The sequence below is a fragment of the Microtus oregoni genome, unplaced genomic scaffold, assembly GCF_018167655.1.
Source record: "Microtus oregoni isolate MIOR12 unplaced genomic scaffold, Mior012 000001F_ref0000356, whole genome shotgun sequence".
Lineage (NCBI taxonomy): Eukaryota > Metazoa > Chordata > Mammalia > Rodentia > Cricetidae > Microtus > Microtus oregoni.
The window spans coordinates 62,336,067-62,357,279 of record NW_024543060.1 but is presented as its reverse complement, the minus strand read 5'-3'; the positions used below and the strand labels follow the sequence as shown (position 1 = coordinate 62,357,279).

Genomic DNA, 21,213 nt, shown 5'->3' with positions numbered 1-21,213 from the left:
CAGCTCCACCCCTCAGGCTGCCGGGACCCAAAACCACTTTTTCCACATGGCTGACAAACTCAGCTCCTAAGTCATTCCCCAAACCCTTGTCTCCTCCATGCCACACACAGCATAACCCAGAAAGCTCCTGGGGCTTAGGTACAGATTAAATACATAACCACACACAATTCCCAGCCCTGACTGCAGTTTAGAAAGACCTGCAACCCGGAGGACATCACAATCACATCAGGAATGAAACCATTGCCCAAAGCAAGATGAAGCTTGAATCAGAGAAGTAAGGTAATCCCCAGCTTGATAAACTTACCCATGAAAGAATTACTTGAAGTAACTGATCCTGGTTCCTGACTTGTAGTAAAATCCAGAGAGGACTTGTTTAAACACAGAGGCTGAAGTGTGGGTCCCTCGTTCTGAGTGTACATGAAGGTCACGGGCTTTCGTGAGTGTGGCCACGGGATGCTACTGGGGTTCCGTTCACAGGGCTCCTCTGAGGGATGAGCGCATGGGAAGCAGTCCTTCTTCATGTAGCTGGTCTCATAGTGGTCCATTAGAGCTACCCTCGGGTCAGAACTGCATCCTTTTCAAGGTGGTTGCACAACAGAAGGAGATACAGTTAGCACGTCAAGAAGGATACAGAGGAAGCAAGATGAGAATGCCTCACTGAGAAAAGGTACCAACCCATGTGGCTAAACATAGATACGAAATATGGGTTAATTTAAGTTGTAAGAGCTAGTCAGTAATAAGCCTGAGCAACAGGCCAAAACAGTTTATAATTACTATACACCTCTGTGTGTTTATTTGGGACTGAATGGCTGCGGGACTGGGTGGGACAGAAACTTCCATCTACAGAAGTCTTTTCAGGAAACAGAACTGTATTCAGTCAAGAAAACCATACCTGGAAGATAAACTTCAAACGGATCTTGGCAGTATACATTCCCCTTCAAGTATACAGGGCCTGCGGAGCCCACAAAAGGGCAAAGAAATGGGTCAGGGGCAGCGTCCACCTCGGCTTCACTGCTGTTGTCAATATGGCATGTCCCTTTAAGAAACAAATCTCAGTCACTGAACTGGTATTAAATGTCGTTCAACATTTGCTCTGGTTCTGCATTTTCCATATTTACAGAAGAAAATTTGGCTAGGAGGTAGTAAGAAAGTGAAAGTACACACACACATAGGAAATTTTTTCCAGTTTCTTGAGGCCCATGAAGCTGAAATTGTAATGGTCCATTAAAAGCTATTCTTGGACCTGGACTATAAATGTTTTAAATTGGGATCCACCAATCGGGGCAGCTATAGTTAAGTCCCGATAAGCACTGAGCTAAGTGTGCCAACCTTATTGCTAGCCCCGTTTGGATTCTAATGGAAGCGAACCGATGCGTACAGCCATGGTTTGAACGCTCAGCACTATGGCCTTCTGTGAAATGTTCCAGATGACCAGACTCAATGACTAGTAGCCGTAGTATCCTACCCTCAAAGCTGAGTCAAAAAACCAAGCCAAACCAAAACATCTCCCGGTAGCTCAATTAAACATATGGAACAATAAAACAGTTAGCAGTGGACACAGCAGTGGGAGGATTACGGAGACAATCATCTCAGAGTTGTCACGCATGATAAACAGTTAGCAGTGGACACAGCAGTCCACTGGGAAGTACTCGCCTCACTGGTGACTAAACTCTGAAGCTGAAAACAAGCATGCTTCCTTCCCAGTTATGCAGTCCGGTAGAGAGCAACTATAAATACTCAATAAAGGTGCATACCTAAAGAGAAAACGCTGAGAAAAGCCCCAGCAGCTTTTCACAGGTAGAGTCGTTGGCATGTGCCCAGCACTGTGTATGTATTTCCCAGTCTTCCCGCAAACCCCCTATCTGGGAAGTGCTCTGATCGCCTGTGTACACTGGGAATGTGTCTGGGCTGAGATGCTCCTGCACCACGCTTTCTCCATCTTTAGTATCAGACATATAAGGCACCCACAGCAGCGACATCAGCTTCCCCCCTGGTCGTGTTTAAGACACCTGGCCTCTGTCACCATGCAAGAAACTCCAACACGGGACACTCAGCGCCAAAGAGCATTCACAGTGCTAAGGGAAAGGGACATCCTCGGATAAATTAAATTCGACCTAATTTGCCTATTTTCTCTTACCATGAAAAAGTGTTTTTCAAGAATTTAACAAAAGGATAAAAAAAAAATGTGTGTGTGTATGTGTACCAGGGTGTGCACACACGAGCTTGCACACTCGCACATAAAACAGCAGATGCCCTGGAGCTGAAATTACGGTAGTTGTGAGCCACTGAGAAGCAGAGCCAAGCCCTCCAGAGGAGCACTTGTGCCATCTCTCCAGGCTCCAGACACTGGAATTTTGTGGGGACTTCCATGAATCTGTAGAGCGCTTCAGATAGCAATTTTCCTACAATCTTAATCCTTCCAATCCACGAGTGTGGGAGATCGGTTGGTTTTCTACTACTTTCTTCAGTTTCTTTGTTCTGTGTTTCCAAGTTTTAGTTGTGCTTGTCTTTCTCTGTTTAGATTTGTTCTCCGAGCAGCTATAAAAGGGCACTGTTCCTACGCAGAGGGGTCAATTCTCTTTCTCTGAGGTTGATTCTCTCTTTCTCATGAGCGCCTTCCGACAGTATCTAGTCTTTAAGAAAACCTTAATATCCATTCTGGAAAAACAGTAAGCGAAGGTGGGGATGGGGGGAAAGGGTGGGAAGAGAAAGGGAAGAGGGGGAGGGAAGGGGGGAAGGAAGAGGATGGGGTGGGGGAGAGAACTGTAGTTTTGCTAGCAATCTTGGGCTAGGCCCTCCTCACCGTCACCGATTTCTTCTGAAAATTACTGTTACATCCGGGATGTCCCCCGTGACTTTAAAACAACAGTCCCTGGACATCTTAGACTTACCAGCACTGTCATGTTGTGGTAAGAAAAACCCGCCCGAAGAAGTAAGGAACTGGTGGTGACTTCCGCTTTCCGAGGAGATATATCCATCCTGTCTGTCAGCTAACGTTCCCTGAGAGGACAGATAACTAGGGATATCGGCCGGCAAGTTGGTCTCATCTGTAATCAAACAACAGCATCCATGAGGAGCCTTGCCCCGGAGCTGCCCGCACTGGTCTGGTTTCTGTAACACCAGTTAAGGGACGATCTATTCTGGAAAAACCAGGAACGGCCCATGGCTGCTTTGCAGCTCTGGGCCCGAGTTAATTTTCACTTTATTGCCCACGAAATACACCCCTGCCCAAATTTCAAAACCATATGTTCAAAAGGTAATGAGTCAAAACCATAAATGGAGCCCTTGGATCGTTCCCATCTCATCAGTAGCAGAAGGTGCAGGCAACCCTCACGACAAAACCCTGCTGGGCTGTGTGCATGCGTACACAGAACACAAAGCGCTGCCACTAGAGGGTGAGCCAACTACCTCGCTGCGGCTCCTGCCTCCTTGCTTATTTCACTGTGCTTTGGGTTTTATCTCTCTGCCATCAGGATATCCTGATGAGGTTTTAGTAAAAAGCATTAATCTCTGCGCATCGGCGTTATTTCAGGCTGGGGTGTCATTTTTAGCTACCCCGCATTCCTGCAGCTCGCAGCAGATGAGTCACCCTTGTGAGGCGGACTCAGACCGTGAGATAGCTCCTAGAAGGGCCTGCCTACGAAACCACAAATCCACATGACTCCCACAGCCCCGGCCAGGCTGCTGCTTACACACCTGTGTTTGTAACGCTGCAGTCTTCGTTCCTCCGCCTCGTGTGGTAGATGATGACCACCCACACGAGGGACGTGCCCACCACACAGCAAACCACGGCTATGATCACGACGCCCACGGTGGCCCAGCCGTCATCGTCTAAGGACGGGGCAGTCATGTGCGGGGAGTCGCAGGTGGGGCTGGGAATCACGCTGAGGCGCATGTTGCCTCTCTCGGTGCCGAGGGTGTTGGACATTTCACATGTGTACTTCCCGGCGTCGCTGACGTCTGAGTCCACGATAATCAGCAGCTGATTGCCTGCTGCGAAAAAGTGCCTCTCGGTCACCACCAACGGGCTGTCATCTTTCGTCCAGTTCAGCCTGGGGGGTGGACTCCCACCGGCAATGCACTGCAGGACGGCCGTTTCTCCCTTGGTGACAGTTCTGTCTAACAGAGGCCGCAGAAATGATGGAGTCTCTGAAAACACAAGGTTTGAGATTTCCTAGATGAAAACCGGGTTCCATTTAAGAGCTCACAGGGGAATTTATTCACATCTTATACCCCCACAGCTCGTTGAACAGGTGTATTAAAGAGCCCCCAGTCAAGGCAACCTTGAATCTTATCACCCATCCCCTCGGGAAAATCTATGAGTTTTTACCTCACCCTCCCTCATAATGTTCCAAGGCTAGTAATTACTAGAAGATAAAATATTATTTAATCTAGAAAATTGGTAAAATAAATAATATTAATTTCATGTACAAGGCTGTTGATACGTTGACAAAGGCAAACACTCTTTAGAGATTTCCTTTGATTACTTGTAACTGTGTATTTGACATGTATATGTCTGTGTGTGGAAAGGTGTGTGTTCCTGTGGAGGCCAAAGGAGGTAGGTTCCCTGGGGCTGGAGATAAAGGCAGGTGCAAACTGACACTGTGGGTGCTGGGAACCAAAGGCAGGTCATCTGAAGTGGGACATACTCTTAACCATCCCCATGTTTATTTCTTTAAAATGAAGTTTCTCATGCCAGAGACCTTGAAAGGCCTTCCTCTGTTCCCTGACATCTTGGTAGGTTACTGTAGCTCTCCTAGAGACCCGGACACCCTAGAGATCCGAATCTGAGAAACACCTGTTTAAGTAGGTGGTAAGAATTGGGACTTCCACAGAGGCATGGGAGGCGAAGGAAGGGGATGGGTCTAGAGACACTTTCCTTCATACTTTTTACAACGCTGAGCTGTCCAATGGTTGTGAACAATGCCTGCCTATGAAGGTTAAGACTGGAGGCTGTACTTGGAATGTAGGGGGCAGAGTCATCTCCCTGGTCACAGGCCTGAATATGTAAAATGTCTCCTGCCTTCCAAGCTACCCAGAGGCAGCTTTTTTAAAGACAGAACTCTCTGTGTCTTCATCTGCCTCGCCCCCCAGCTGCTGCTAACAAGAAGGGTCTCTGGGTGAGTCGGGGCATTCGAGAGGGGCTCAGAGTCTTAGGAAAGCACCTGTCATACCTAGCACCGTCAGGGTGGCGTTTGCAGAAACGCTGCCAGCGCTGTTCTGAGCCGTGCAGCTGTACACCCCAATGTCCTCGATCTTCACGTCCACTATGAAGAAGACTTCGTCCTCAGGCATCACATGCATTCGCCTCTCCCGGGCAGCGGGGAAGTCTGTGCCTCCATCCTTCTGCCAGGCTATCTGTGGGGCCGGGTGGCCCACGGCTGCACACTCCAGGCGGGCCATGGCCCCGGCGCGGATGGTGAGGTCCATGGGGGTCTTGGTGAAGGAAGGCAACACTGAAACCACAAGAGCCACGCAGTCGACATCAGAGTTCCAAGGGTCATCTGTTGTGCCCCATTTCCGGGTACTCAAGGAGATACGGGACTTAGGTAAGGCAGGGTTAGTACTCTAAGACAGGGAAGCTAAACTTGAACTGGAGAAACGGAATAGCTTGCTCCGGGCTACACAGGCTCAGGTGGGACGGAGTCAGAATGACCCTCGGGTCACAGGATCTTTGGACGGGAGATCCTCCCGGCAGGCACTCTCTGGCCACATTTTAGCTTTCCCAAAAATTAAGTGTGAGATCTTGGGCAAATCAGTCAATCTCTCCGCACTGTGACTTCATCTATTCTTCCCCAGTCCTGCAGGACCTAACATTTGGTGACTGCGTCCTGTTCTACACTTTCAGTTCTCCTGTGTGCCAGGCCTTAGCAAGGGCCTGCTCAATGAACTCATCATCTGTCAGGCAGACATTAACAGTTAAAGCAATAAAGTGGAGAGCATCCAAAATACAATCTTAGAGCTGCAGAACTGTCTGCCTGCCACGCAAAGGATGCTACAGCACCGCTGCTTACTCACGGTGGCCACTATGGATGCATTTACAGAGCGCTACCCAAACTCCAAGGCGCACTGCCACGCCGCCGACACACACATTGTCTTATTTATGGGTCACGGCATTTCTAAGAAGTGGCACTTGGCATCCCTTTTTATTTTATTTTATTTTTATGTGCATTAGTGTTTTGCCTGCATGTGTGTGTGTGTCTGTGTGAGGGTGTCAGAACCCCTAGAACAGAGTTACAGTCGTGAGCCGCCACGTGGGTGCTGAGAATTGAACCCTGGTCCTTTGGAAGAGCAAACAGTGCTCATAAACACTGAGCCATCCATCTCTCCAGACCCCATCTCTAGTTGGAAGATACAGGTACAAAGGTAAGATACTTGGTGAGAGTCGTAACTATGTATCAGGAGTGACAGAATTCACACCCAGAGCTTTTAAAGACAGCATGCCGTGTGGTCCCATACATCACTGTGCCCCAGAGAGAGCAAAAGTATCTGGTTCATTTTAATTCTGGTTCATCCTGCCATATCCAGAGGCAAATCTAATAAATCATTACTTTAGATAGAAATAATAAAGAATAGCAATTTTCTGTAGCTAGGTGGGAAACTATAAGAAAAAAAGCAGGGGTTGGTGGGGGAGCAGACAGACACTGTAGCTATTATTAAACGATATCTTTTAACACTAGAGGGAAATGGATCACGCACTGTTTACGGTGAGCTTGGCTTTGACGGAGTATGATGACCCGAAGTGGTTGGAGATGATGCACTGGTACTTCCCCTCACTGGCGAAGGCTACACTGTGTAGCCTCAGGATGGTGGTGTACTCCATCACCTCGCCTCCCTGGGCCCGGAGGTGTGCATAGTTCTCCATTTCAGCATCCTGCAGCAGTTCGTTGTCTTTTTTCCAAGCGAAAGTCATCGGGGAGTCACTGCTGCTGGCAGCTGAACAGGTAAAACTCACGTTGGAGCCTTTTATTGCTGACTGCGTTTCTGGTTGAACCGTGATCTGGGGTTTGGGGAAATCATCTGTTTAAAATGGAGAAGGAGGAAACAAAATGATGTGAGGGGCCTCAGAGTCCACCACCACTTGAATGCCAACGAGAGGAAACAAAGCAGAGGGCAGCTCAGGGGTTACCCCAAGCCTGTGTTTTACAGATGCATCAGCGGTCCTAGGAATGAGCGACAACCTGGGAAAAGGCTCAGAGGTAACCTGCCCAGGTTCAATGGAGTAGAAGGCGCCGTCATTTACTAACTGAGAGAAGTGGTACCTTGAAACGATCGTAGACATTTATGCCACATGTCTGGTATTTTGGATAAGAAGAGAGGTTAAGAAGGAACAAGGGAAATCAGACCATATTTAAAACCGAGGGATGCAGGGGTAAGGCTGGCCGACAGCAATTAAGTGATTGTTTTAAAAGAGCCCACAGAGAGGACTTGAGATGTTCCCAGCACAAGGAAATGATTTAAGTTTGAGGTGATGGATCTACTGGGTAGCAGCCAATCTGCTCATAGGACATCTTTGTGTACCAAACGGCCACAGTGCACTTGTACACAAAGATAACTACCATAATCACCATATTAGTTACCATTCAATGAAAGAACATTTTTAAGGAAGAAAGAAAAGCAGTTTTAAAACTTCGAGGCTCATAGATGATCTTTGAACGTTATTCTCAGCATCTACAATCTTTTGCTCAGGCCCTCCATCCAAAAGAGCAACCAAACCATAAGCAAGCCAACATCTGCGAATCATCAAGATGGTAACAAGCAGCTGGACAGACACGGCTGCTCTTGCAGAGGACCTGGGGTTTGTTCCCAGCACCACAGTGCTCAGCTCATAACTGCCTGTACCTACGATTCTGATTCCTCGTCTGGCCTTCTGGGCACCTGCGTACACCCGATGCACAGACAGACAAATCGGCCGACAAACCGGCAGACGCATATGTAAGTAAACTAAGAAAAGACAATAATGAACAAAAAGCAAACAAACCCAAAAAGCCCAAAATAAATCAAGCAATTGAAAAAGCATGTGCGAGCTAGCGCACTGGCTGGGGCCTGAAGTGGGGCAGCCCATCAATCACGCTGCCGCGCGCGCAGCCTGTCGGGTTACATTATAATTAGAGCCGGGCAACTCCCCATTCTAAGCAGTTATTTTTAGTTCTCTGTTACTTTTTGGAAGAGTTACCTTTTTTGAACTTCATTTTCTCAGAGATGGCCTAAATAAACCCTGCAGGAAGCTACCAGATCTTCTGGATAATGGCTGATCTGAAAACACAAATTTGGGACCATGAACGGAAGCTGAGTGCTTCCCCGACCATGGCTTGGCTGCCTACTTCCAACCCTAGGCCTGTGAGTTGTTAAATAGGACAGTTGCTTCTGTGTGATTTTTTAAAAATTTCCATCCCATAAATCAATGTTCGGCTTCACAATGGGGAAGGAAAAGAAAAAGACGAGCACCGCAGACGATGCATATGGGTTTGTCTCACAGTACCGGGGTTCGTACATCCGGGCCAGGGAGCTGCGAGATAGAGTATGGAGAAAGAGTAAGAGGCCCTTGTGGATGATCGCCAAAAGCTTATTTGGTTCCAAAGCCTACATCAGAAGTTTTATTTTTAAAAATTGCTGGCAGCATTACATTCTGCAACCTTCTATCAGGCAAAGCAGTATATAATCAAATTTTAAATGATGCCAGGATAAAATGTGGATCTATAGTTTCTTCTCACACATGCTTAAATTCAAGCAAATTTTGATTTTGTGTTTTATACACACATTTATTTTTGTAAAGGTTTCCAAGGCAGCTAAGAGTAAAGAAGAGTCTGGTAGCTATGACAGAAAACTGTATCAGAGATGGAAACTTTATTTTATTTTATTTTAACCACAGTCTGTTCCTAACTAGCCACAGGAATTCTGGGTAAGACGACTTCAAATACTGAGATTTTTGGTTGCTAAGACAATGGATCTTAAAATGATTTACAATGAATTCAGACTTGCCCTTCCTTCTGACGCTTTACCTGACAACAGTTAATGTCTCAAAAGTCATAATTCCTTGGCTACTGAAGTTTCTTTCCTCCAAGCCTCTCAACAAACCCCAGCAAACTGCACAAAGATGCCACAAGTGGCGCCATCTTGGATGCGAGAGGAGCTTAGTGCTGGCCTCGCCCCTTCCTGAGAGCGGTAGGCAGTTATGGTTGCTGAGGAAGGGGGGAGTCGTATAGCTATAGTGCATTGCCTGTTCATGAGTAAATAATGTACCCAACCATGCGCATATAGACCACGCTTATTAAACACAGTGGGTCACCAAAAAGGGGGTTTGGTGGGAGAGGACAAAGAGCTGGCAAAGGGCAATGGTGAGGAAGTATTTACATATACATATACATATATATATATATATATATATATATATATATGAATTAGTGAAAATTATTTTTTAAAACAGAACACTGATTTTTTTTTTTTTTTTTTAAGGGACAAACGCCAGCTAAGGCGCTTTCAGGTTCCTTGGATTGGTAGCTCAGAGCTACTTAGCTACTTAGGAAGTAGCCTGTGGAGTGAGTTCCAGGCCACCCTAAACAGCTTAGTGAGTCCCTATCTCAAAAATTATAAACAAAGAGAACGGCGAAGAGAGGGGACCTGGAGCTACCGTTTGTTGGAGGAGCTCCTGCCCAGGACACAAGGCCCAGGTATGATCTCCATGAACACAGAGAAGAATGCACCTCCCAGACTCAGGGACCATCTTTGAAAGCTAATACGAGAAACTACAATTTCCTCCCAGGCCTCTAAAAAATGACAACAGCAAAATCAAGAGAGCAAGTGTCACTGTAGCATCACCACAGACAGCTGTTGATACGCCATTTACAGAACCAGAGTCAAAAGCCAGGCAGACGCCTCCACAGCTGGGCGGAGAGGAAGGGTGGGGGAAGCAGAGCAGAAGAGGAGCACGGGGCCAACTCTCAGCTCGTTCAAGATCTGATTTCATCCTTGCCACCAAATCATGCTGATGTTAAACCAAATAGGAGGACGCGCCGGCAAACTCCACCAGTGTCTGGAAAACGCTAACAGGCAGCAAACTCTAGATCCACTTGGCCTACCTCGGAAAATTCCTATGAAGAGCATACACATCTCATCAAACGCATTGTTTGGACAAACGAGCAGGAAGAGGGAATTAATAAAAAATCAAGGACGGCACTTTTACTCACCACACACAAAGCCATCTGGGCTGACGGTAAAAATGCTTCTCCCCTTCAGCAGCTGAGGGTGGGCACAACTGGCGTTTATGAAGCTCTGAAAGTTATTCTCCACCACCCACGGTGGGAGCCACTTTAGCTGGCAATCACACAGAAGGCTGGATGTATTTAAATGCCTGAGGAGAGGAATTACATTCAATTTGTTTGGTATGAAATGCAGATTTCTCCAAGTAAGTCAAACTTAAATAAATACTAACCAAGTGAGGAATTTGGAAATTGAATGCATGAGGTTGTAAATATCCTATAGACTACCTTAAAATGCAAGAAATGAGCTAGCAGAACCTGTTTTCTCTTGTTCCTATTGTCCTATTGAGGCAGAAGTGCTGATATGTCAAAATTCCTGACTAATACAAAATGAGAACTATATTTAGGAACCATACTATATATGGTGCCACAGATTTAAGCTGCAAATTCAAAACAGAGAGAGAAAGAAATTCCAATTGCAAGCAAGGGAACAAACAGCCCACTTCCCTTGTTTCTTGGTATAAACATTAATAATGTCAAGAATGCGCTAGTTGCTCTTTTTTGATGACATATCACATGACAGCTCCCCTTTGGAGCATGACTTGAAACTGGAGAAGGAGAAGGGAAAACTTACAGTTGCTGAAGCTTCTTCATTTGGGAAAATGCGTTGCTTTGCAGAGACATGATGGCGTTGTCACTTAGGTCCCTGGAAAACAGCCAAATCCAACACAGCAGGGTGAACCACTGCAGGGCGTGTCCTTCAGGAATGGCCACATCCCACTGCCCACCGCACTCTAAGGGGGGCACTCTGCATGGACATCTGCAGCTGGCCACACCCCAGTGCCCACCCACTCGACGGGCAAGCACTCCGCGTTCGTTGGCATGTGCCAATGGGACCACGGCAGCGTAGTCTCTCAGAAAGCTTTGGCCAAGGAACCCACCCAGAGATGGGTTCAGTCATGGGGAAGAGGGGGTCATTCCTGACGCCAATCGCAGAGTGTTGACTCCTCCAGGGCGCTGGCTGATCTCATTATTCAAATTTGCTATTAATGAAGTGCACAACCTAATGCTCCATGATTACGCGTTTTGAAAACATCTTTTGTAGGCCACTTTCTGAGATGTGTGCTTGGCTCTACATTAATGCAGGCATTCCTAAAGCAACCCAGCGAAAGATGGCTCTCCTACATCGCTTGGCATGAAGGGGAATGGTTGAGCCCATCATTTTCTACTCCAGCCTAATTCTGTCACTATAGCTCTCCACTGCAAAAGCAGCGATGTTCACAGGAGATGCACTTTATAAAGCAAATGAGGTTCCAAGGCAGGACAACCATAAAATGAGAGGATGTTCGTGTTGACTTTATTTTTAACTAGTACTTTAAAGCAGCGAGAGCTAAACTACCAGCCACAATGGTTACTTCCTTAGTCTTTTTTTTTTTTTTCTTCACAGTCCACAGCATATAAGGGGGATTTTGAATGAGCAAGTAGATGGGAAAACAAAGAAGGAAGGTGCTAGACTTGGGCAGGGAAAGAGTCTGGGAGACTCAGCGAAGGTCAAAGAAAATTGAAGCAGAGGTTAATACTCTGCTGATCCACTAATTCCACTTTCCCAGAAATGGAACGGGCCAGTTGACAAACGCTTTGGCTAGTTTTCCTCCGAAAATAATCTGTTTCAGTAACAGCAGTCTTGGCTTGACATGGCAGTGCTCAGTTCTGCAGACTCATTCTGCACGGCTGTCGGGGGAGCTGGCCATCCATGTCTCTTTTAAAACAACCGGTAAGGTTGTGAAAGCCCACAAGGCAGCCGGCAGACTAACACCCAAATACACAGTCCTGGTGAGGTACAACCCAGATGTGCATCTAAATGATACCATTGTTCAAGTTAGCATGTCGGAAAACTTATGGCTACAAGCATTCCTCAGTCGAGCAAACATTCCAAACTACACTGTGATCTGAAATGGAAGTGTGAGGCTGGTTCCGTTGTCATAATACTTAAGCAATACTCCCCAGAGCTAGCATCTTCTTTAGTAACTGAAAACCCTCCACCCTGAAATCTCATTTCATAAATGTGTGCCAAAGGTTTCCGAGATGGGGCACGGATTGAGTAGTCAAGGGCCAAAGGGATTTAGGGTTTTTCTGGAGCCAGAAAAAGCCGGATCTTGTGTTTTCCTAGCACTCCCCAACTGACGTGTGGAGAGCAAAAGATAGTAACAGAGAGGGCTAGATTGCACATTTTACAGCCAGCAACAACAACAGCAAAGGTTCTCATGACACTGTCACCCGCTCTCAAAGCTCCAGCACATCCCTCTCAGGGACATCTTTTTGATCTTTAATATTCAAGTGATCTTAATTGTTAAACAAACACAACCCATGAATCTTCAGGAGTTTCATTTAACGATTTAAAAGCTACTGAACAGTATTTTTGCAAGTACTAAATGGAGCAACAGATACTTATACATTCAGTATCTGGCAAAAGGACCAGACTTTGATAAGTGCCCAATATATGTTAGGTTGTTTTAAATTACAGCTGTCACTGCTTAAAGATGAATGAGCATGAAAGGAAGAGCGATGGTCTTAAGTGAAAAGAAAACCAACAGGTAAACGTATGATGATGAAGGAAGCAAGACTGACAGACGACAGGTAGGTGTGTAAATGTGTTTTACAGTGTAGGAGGATGCAGTCGGCACAGGCTATTTGCTTCACGTTTCAGGAGTCATAGACAGAGAGCATCTGGGACTACCCTTAGGGGAACTCAGTCCCAGCTACTTACAGATGTTCTAGCGCGTCCAAACCAGTGAAAGCCTTCTTGGTAATCGATCGAATGCGGTTTCCCTGGAGCATTCTGGAGTGGGGGAAGAGGTACAATCACATTGTAGTAAATTTTGAAAATGCCACTTAAGGAACAGAACTCATAAAAAGGACTATTCTCATTTGCAAACAAAACTATTTTCGTCAATGAAAGAATGTAACTTGAAATACTGGATCCCTGATCTCATGTTCAGTAACATGATTTAACATGAGTTCAAAGCATTCGACAGACACCTCCATGTAGGAGCTTGAATGGAAACGCCCCTATGGGCTCCTCTCTTTGAACACATGGTCCCCAGTTGGCAGCGCAGTTTGTGAAGGTCACAGAACTTTTAGGATATGATGGAAGAAGTACATCACTGGGGGGCGGCCCTGGAGAGTTGATAGCACGCCCCCCCCACCCCCCCACCAGTTTACTCTGTGGCAGAGATGTGGTCTCCCAGCTTCCCACTGCTGCTGTTGCCATGCCTTCCCTACCAGCATGGACACCTAGCTGTCTAGAACCATAGCCAGAGCAAACTCTTAAGATGCTTTTGGTCATGGCATTTTACCACAGCAACAGAAGGATAACCAACACACTCCACAAACACAGGTGCCAAACAAATAAGGTCCTCTGGGGATCACACTGCTCCACAGTGTAGCTTGCCCCACCCCCTTCTCTATAGATACCCTCCATCACCAACAGAAAACAAAGAGCAGTCTACAAGACCATTTTGTGGCTGAATATGAAGTGTTTGCATCCTTTCTGGACCCTGATGCAGTGTGACTGATACAGACAGTGGACTGCTTCATATGAGAACTCATGACTACAGCACACTGTGGGGGCTTCTAAATGTTGGCATAAACACAGTCCCTTCAACACAGTGATCATTCCTAATGGGTAATGGTCAAAGTAAAATTCAAGCTCTTATCTAGATATCAACATGAGTTAGACCAATTCCAGGATTCAAATTTCTTCCTTTCATCCAAGGAAGAAAAACTAATTAATATACAAACATCATGGACAATAGCATGCATTTGTGGGGAAGGACCAAGGGTGTAACCAGATGACATATCCACCTCTGATGACTCTATGATGTCAGTTTATGGATCTGACTTCAATTATGACAATAATTTTAATTCATAGAGGGGGCTAATTAAGAGGCAAATTATACTCACAGCTGCCTCAGTTTGTCCAGCCCAGAGAAGGCTCCATTCATGTCTTCAATGGTCCATGAAATCTCATTATTCTTCAGGTCCCTAAGGAAACACAGTGTTCTCCTTAGACATACTTCTCAGAAGCCTCAGGTCACCACCCAGGAGGGATCACCGCCCAGGTGGTGTGCCCAAAGTCCTGCTAATCGCCTTCCAGCTCTGCCCACTTCAGAGTAAGGAACTCAGTTCTCCAAGGCACCTCTCACATCCTGAATGCTGCATTCAACATTTGAAAAACTATCCCCAAACCAAGACAGCCATGCCAGCCCTGTTAAATCTATCAAGAGGGCTAAACCCTGAAGTCTTGAACAACTTGAAAAATACATTAATTTTGAAGCCAATCCCATCACACCGACATGTGCCAAACTGTGCGGTGCATCTTTCCACTCGGAGGGTCCAGACAGACCGTGGTACAGGTTTCTGATGAGTGCAAAATCCAAAGCCCAGTGCACAACATTCAATTAACGCTGAAGAGATTTTTCAAATGTTCAAGCTAAATCAACACTTTTCTTTCTCTTAGGATAGAAATCAGGTTGTAGGTAACCAGAAGAGCCAACATTCACCTTCCTTCAAGGCCTTTCCTATAACTTATAACCTTTTAAATTTATGTATTTATTTTGGTCTGGGTTATTTTTAATCTATGATTTACAAAGAAAAAAAAATTAGTGGACTTAAAAAATTGTTTCTGCCTTCAGCAGTTCTGAGCTTCCTAGTGTTCCTGCAAAGGGAAGCTGCAATCACCAGGCAGTCTGAGCAGCGTCCTTTTTAATCCCTTAAAGAAACACACATGAATGAAATGGATCTATTCTAATCAAACTGCTCTGGGACAGATTAAGACCCCATAGTCAAGGCTACACACATTTCCTCAGCAACAAAGGAGATCCGCTGGGAGAAAAGTGGGCACATTTAGGAACCAATTAGGTTCGTGGACCAAGAGCAAAATGTGTAACTTACAAAGTCTTTAAACTGGAAAGTCCCCGGAAGGCACAATCGGCAATGTAGCTGACTTTGTTGTTCCCAATGTGAAGGGTATTTAGGAGGCTTAGGCCAAGGAAACTGGAGTCGTCTAGCCTCGATAAGTGGTTGGAAGTTAGGTCCCTGCAAAGAACAAGAACAAAGAGCATTTCTCCTTCCGTTCAATACAATAATCTGCCTTCTAAAAGATAAGTAAGAAATGTAACTATAATAGTCCTGTTTTAAAATTCTGCGCAGATAGTATCCAGGTAGACGTCACTTCTCATCTCAGCAATTAAAATTAAATAAACAGTTTATGAAACAATGACTGCTTTTGTCAGTGTGCCACAGAGCTGAACAGAGCAGAACTGGCTTCAACTTCGTCACAACCGAATGTAGTGACAACAGAGGGCACCTAGGAAAGTCGCCGTCGCCTGGGAAACTTGGTTATGACAATCCCAGAGATCCGTGGTAAGAACCCCTCCTCCAGAATGAGCTCTGCTCTCGAACCCAAGGAGAACAAAAGGGAACTTACAGCTCGCTGAGCTTCTGGCAGAACTCCCAGGCATCTGCGCTGATCCTGCTGATGGCATTCTGGCTCAGATGAAGCTCCCGCAGCGTCAGCAAGCCGTAGAGCCAGCCTTTGGTGATCTCCGTGAGGTTGTTATGGTCTAGCTGCCTACACATACAATGAGAACCAGAGACAGGAGCCAGAGTTCATAATCTAGTCTGGACACGCATGGCTGGCTGCAGCCCATGACATATCCCTAACATGCCTAGATAGTTGGCTTCAAGATAGAAAGACATCAGCACAAGATTTATGTACTTCTGAATTCTCAGATCGTCTGAGACACAGCTGAGTAACAAACCATAGCTGTGGTTGCATAGCGTAAGAATTGAATGTGGGTTTTTTTTTTTGGATAAGAGCTACCAAGGGTCTACTGAGCACCCCAAGGTCGTTCCATCTGAGTGGGAACCACGATCACCCCCACTTACAGGATTTCCATGTTGCTCAGCCCCCAGAAAGCTCCATCCATGAGCTTTGTGACTCCGTTTCTTTGCATCTTCAGAGACTTCAGTGCCCCCAGCCCTTGGAATGTGAGTCCGTCCACGTTCTTAATCTTGTTTCGGCTCAGCTCACTGCATTGGATGAGACAATGAAGCATTTAGTTCACGTGACAAGAAAATTCTAGAGGTAGTAAAAAAATGTGTCACATACTACAATGTATTTTACCCAATCAGTGCTAAACTAACAGAATGTTTTTAAATTTCCCACACTTTTCATTTTTTTTCCAATTTATTACAGGGGGTGAATGTCCGTGTCAAATATATTTGATATATTTTTGGAATGATACAGGAAGTACATCAGAGTTTCATTTCTAAACTGTTGTGTACTAAGGGTAGCAGCAAATTAATTAATATCCATCTTTTGTTGATGCAGAATTAAGAGTGATAACCATCCCAGAAGGTCTACAAAGGAGCGGCACAGAAATCCTTCTCCATACGTATGCAAAGTTTTTAGTTTGCTGCTTCCCTGCAGGCTACAGCCCTCTATTTCTGCTGAACACTGGAACCACCTAGGGAGCTTTAAAAGTCCCCAAAGCTCAAATTGCAACCCCCAGAGGTTTTAGTATAATTGGTCTAGGGTGAAGCCTGGGCACTGGGGTTTTGAAAAGCTCCCCAAGTCTCCGTAATGCGCAGCCAAGGCTGAAAAAAAGTGCCATTGCGGGAACCTGTTCACAAACCGTTCTACCGTTCTTAACAAGACGGTTCTTTACAGCCATTTAGGCTATCAAAGCATCCCAGAGTTGTCGGTATTATTCTCCTAAACCACAGCTATTGAGAGACCCTGTGGTTTCCCCCAGGTCCACAATGGCACCTTTGTGAAGGGATTGCTCAGCCAGCGCACTGCTTGCTCCTTCAGCAACTGTCTGACGCGTCTAGTCAGGCAGCGGCTGGCGTGAGGTAATTGGGAGGGCTTTGCCCAATCTGGAGATTCTACCGCTCTCACCATGAAAGGGGAAGGCAGTTACCTGCTCACCACTAGACTTCCCCTGCCAGGCTGTGGGATCAGAATATGGACACCAAAGGTGTAGAGGTGAGGGCGTGACATCCAGGAGGCTTCGTTCACTTACAGGTGGTGGAGCTGGGGCAGTCTAAACATCTTGGGGGGAACAGCTGTTATTCGATTCCTGTTCAGCTTCAGCACCAGGAGCGAGCTCGCCAAATTGTCAAAATACCCCGGTTCCATGGATATCACTCGGTTGCTATTGATAAACCTGTCGAGAGTGTGAAGGTCAGAGGTTTGCTCAGGTTTCTTTGGGAAGGTAAAATGCTTTCCAGAGAACCTGACCATCAGCTGTTAACACTGAGGTCTCAGTAAATAAATCAAGGCTTACACATATGGGATATGGCTCACCGGCAGAATCCTCACCTGCTAGGTGTGAAGAAGCCCTGGGTTCCATGAATATAAAACACCATAGCTTTAATATAAAATGCCCACGGCAGGCGCATGTGTTGGAAAGCTTACTCTCCAGCACATGGGGCTCTTTTAAAAGGTTGTAAAAATGTTGGGGGTGGGGCCTAGCTAGAAGAAGTAGACCACAGAGGGTGGGACTTAGGGTTTCACGATCTGGCCTGACTTCCTGCCCATGCTGTGACAGGGCTGCCTGCCACTTCTCCCATCATGCCTTCCCTGGCAGAATGTACTCTACCCTCAAACTGTCAGTCAAATTAAGTCCCTCCCTCCCTTAAACAGGTTCTTGTCAGGAATTGAGTACAGCATCCAGGAAAGTAACTAGTATACACATAGTGACAGGGGACAGTCTGAGAACTTCCTGGGCCACAAATACTTGTTACCAATACAGAGACTTTGTATGGAATTATTATTAATAAAATACAACAAGGCTGTAGTTTGGGGCATTTTTTTTTAAATTGCAATACCTAATTAGGCTTATTGTCAATTTCAAGTCAATAAGAAAGCTACATTTTAACTGAACAACTGTCAAATGGAGTTTGCTGTATCTTAGCGCCTACCTCCATCATAACAGTATGTTCACTGTGGGCGAAAGGCTTTGGTGACTTCTACTCACAGATACTTGAGTTGTAAGGGTGGAAACGCAGCTCTCAGTTCTGAAATATTGTTGTTGCTCAGGTCCAAGGTCTCGAGGGCCTGAAAAGGCTCCAGCTGCTCAGGGAGGATTTCGTCAATGCTGTTCCCAGCCCTGCAATTAAAACACAGCCGGGTAACAGGTCAACGGCACAAACCAACGGGAGAAGAGTGTTACCTTTTCCTGACTTGTTCTTCAGGAATATGGAAGACTGGTTGAGCTAAACAGTACTTCTCAAAGACGAACAGCAACCTTATGGCCACGTATTCTCTGAGTTCATACTGACTATATGAAGAACAGCGCCACACATACCTCTAAACACAGTTAGCATCGCTCGTTGTCATGCATTTAAACGCAACTGATTAATCTTTCAGATTATTTTTCTAATTCTTCCTATTTTATTAGATAGTAAATGAAACATCTATCACCGAGTGGGCACACAAACCACAATGCCTTCATTCCCCACCCAAATATATACATACACTGTATATATAATATATGTTATATAAACACATATAAAATATAGTTTCCTTCCCCATTCTTAATATATATAATGAATATACACATATATTCATATTTACTGCATTTATTACTATTAGTGGAAGAGGCTACACATGTGGAGATCAGAAGAGAACTTGTGGAGTCAAGTTTCCCCCTTCCACTTGTGATGTTTCCACAGCATCTGGGGGCCGCAGTCTGCTGGGGAGGCTACCACAGCAGGTGCATTTACCTTCAGAGCCATCTAGTCAGCTGTATTTCTCCCTGATTCCAAATCTGATTCTTTATAGAATTCTTTGCCTTACAGCATGGTAGCAGTCAACTTCCAATACGCATCAGCCTGTGGCTGCTCTAGTGCCTGGCTGGAAAGACCACCTGTTTTTACAGTAAGTTACTAGGTTGTCAGAGACTTCCACACCAAAGGACAGCCGCTGGGCTTTCTGTGCTACAAATGTATCCTAGAAGACCAAACAGCCTGAACAGTCTCTAAATGCAGGTATATTAAGACATGCTTGACATTACCAGTTCTCAATAGCAGACCAAAGTAGACCACAGTGGTAGCCACTGGCTACAAACAAGTCATTAAATATAATGTAAGCATACACACACAGACACACAGACACACACACAGACACACACACACACACACACACCAATGCACAACCTACAGCACTCACACATAAGTGAATGTTACTGAGCATGGGATAGACTTCTAGTGCCAGTACTCAGGGGGCAGAGGCAGAAGTAATGGGTCAGCCTCGCCTACTTAAAAAGGCTATGTTTCAAACAAACAAAAAGGAGTGCTCCTTCATTGCAGTACCCACATTTCAAGAGAGCACTAGCCAGTGTGTCTGCCAGCATCAAACGAGATAGAAGATTCCCACCATTTTTCTATTGCATTTCAACTGGGGAAAGGGGAGCGGGGAGCCCAGTCACACTCTTACAAATGAACACAGGTACTACAGCTTCCAAGGGGAAACTTAGCACTAAGTGACAATGAGCTAGAAGGCAGGAGTGCTCCACTGTCACACAAGTTCAGGTAGCATGGACTTTTGAGAGCATCACTTAGCAACATGTTAAAGTAAGGAAGCTGGAAACAGTCATAATAAGGGTTTCGCCTTACAACCCAAAGAACAAGCCAGACTACCTGAGCATTGCACATAGGACTCTGCATGTTATACAAACCTCACCCTGTAGTTCTACGGTTGGCAGTAACTCTTTCCAAGGAAATCAGAAAGTATATCTCCTATGTATGTTCTCCTTAGTGGGAAAAGAGCCCTCATGTGTGCTATGTCGCCAGAAGCTGGGCTTTTGTACTACTTTGGGTTTATTAAGCTTTGATTAATAATTCAGAGACGTCTCTCCATCTTGTATCTCTTCTATGGGCTCCCAAATCCTACCCTGCATCACATCCTGACAGCCTACACTGCATCACATCCTGACACCCTACCCTGCATCACATCCTGACATCCCACCCTGCATCACATCCTGACATCCTACACTGCATCACATCCTGACACCCTACACTGCATCACATCCTAACATCCTACCTTGCATCACATCCTAACATGTACACATACTGCAAACTCTCTGGGGCAGGAATTTGTGTTCATGCCACTGTGCTGGAATGCAATGAAACCAGAAATAATGGTGAGCACACATTAGGTGTCATACATGAAGCATGTTTTATACATTATGCTGTTGAATGATAAAATAATTTCTCTCACAAATATAATAGATAATCTAAAGTTGGGAAACTAGGTCTTTTGTATAACCAGTCCAACCACTTCTGAGACACCTCAAGCAGTAAGTCTGAGTTAGTCCTCAAACAATCCCAGGTTTCTTTTCCAGGACACAGAGCATCAGAGATATTTTGGCAGTTTCTCACTACACACATTCCTTCAGAACGAACTGCTGCGTCTTACCTTGACAAAAACAAAAACAAAAAAACCCTCTTAACTTCTATTTTCTAACTGATGTGGAAATCCAACTGGCCCCCTGATCCATCATCACAGGCATAGCCAGGGCCCCTTTCAATCTCCTCTCCCAGACAGACCAGGCCTCCAGGGATCTGTGTACTCAGCGCCCACTGCAGTAGGAAGGCTCGACTTCCTGATGCTGCCAAGGCCAGGTGCTGCCTTCCCCACAACAAACAAGGAGGAAGGAACCGCACAGACACGGGCTCCAAACAGGACACCAACTACCTTCTCAAGCTACAGTTCAAACCCTTAGTCTATTCTTTTTAAGGACTCTAGGGTGCTGTCTGTTTGATCTTTAAGACCCGAATCATCAGAGAATAGAACTCCACCAGAAGCCACGCTGCACCGGGTAACAAGCTCACAAGGCACAGCATACCTTCAAAGCCAAGATCACAGTAAAGTCTGAAAAAAAAAAGAAAGAAAGAAAGAAACAGCAGTCCTACGTACAAGTCACAAATTACAAAGACCCTTGGA

The 21,213-nt window shown here is 45.6% G+C and overlaps 1 protein-coding gene across 1 annotated transcript in view; it reads right to left on the bottom strand.

The window, feature by feature from the left end:
- Nucleotides 1-21,213, bottom strand: part of Lrig3 (leucine rich repeats and immunoglobulin like domains 3) — a 49,128-nt gene that overhangs the window by 1,604 nt on the left and 26,311 nt on the right. Inside the window, exons 4-18 of the mRNA XM_041674320.1 lie at nt 18,245-18,376; nt 17,288-17,431; nt 16,149-16,292; nt 15,688-15,831; nt 15,153-15,296; nt 14,163-14,243; nt 12,967-13,038; nt 10,834-10,905; nt 10,188-10,351; nt 6,700-7,020; nt 5,175-5,456; nt 3,697-4,149; nt 2,892-3,047; nt 893-1,036; nt 305-574 (exon numbers count right to left, since the gene is read on the bottom strand). Coding sequence (XP_041530254.1) covers nt 305-574; nt 893-1,036; nt 2,892-3,047; nt 3,697-4,149; nt 5,175-5,456; nt 6,700-7,020; nt 10,188-10,351; nt 10,834-10,905; nt 12,967-13,038; nt 14,163-14,243; nt 15,153-15,296; nt 15,688-15,831; nt 16,149-16,292; nt 17,288-17,431; nt 18,245-18,376 — 2,723 coding nt within the window. The remainder of the gene's footprint in view (nt 1-304; nt 575-892; nt 1,037-2,891; nt 3,048-3,696; nt 4,150-5,174; nt 5,457-6,699; nt 7,021-10,187; nt 10,352-10,833; nt 10,906-12,966; nt 13,039-14,162; nt 14,244-15,152; nt 15,297-15,687; nt 15,832-16,148; nt 16,293-17,287; nt 17,432-18,244; nt 18,377-21,213) is intronic.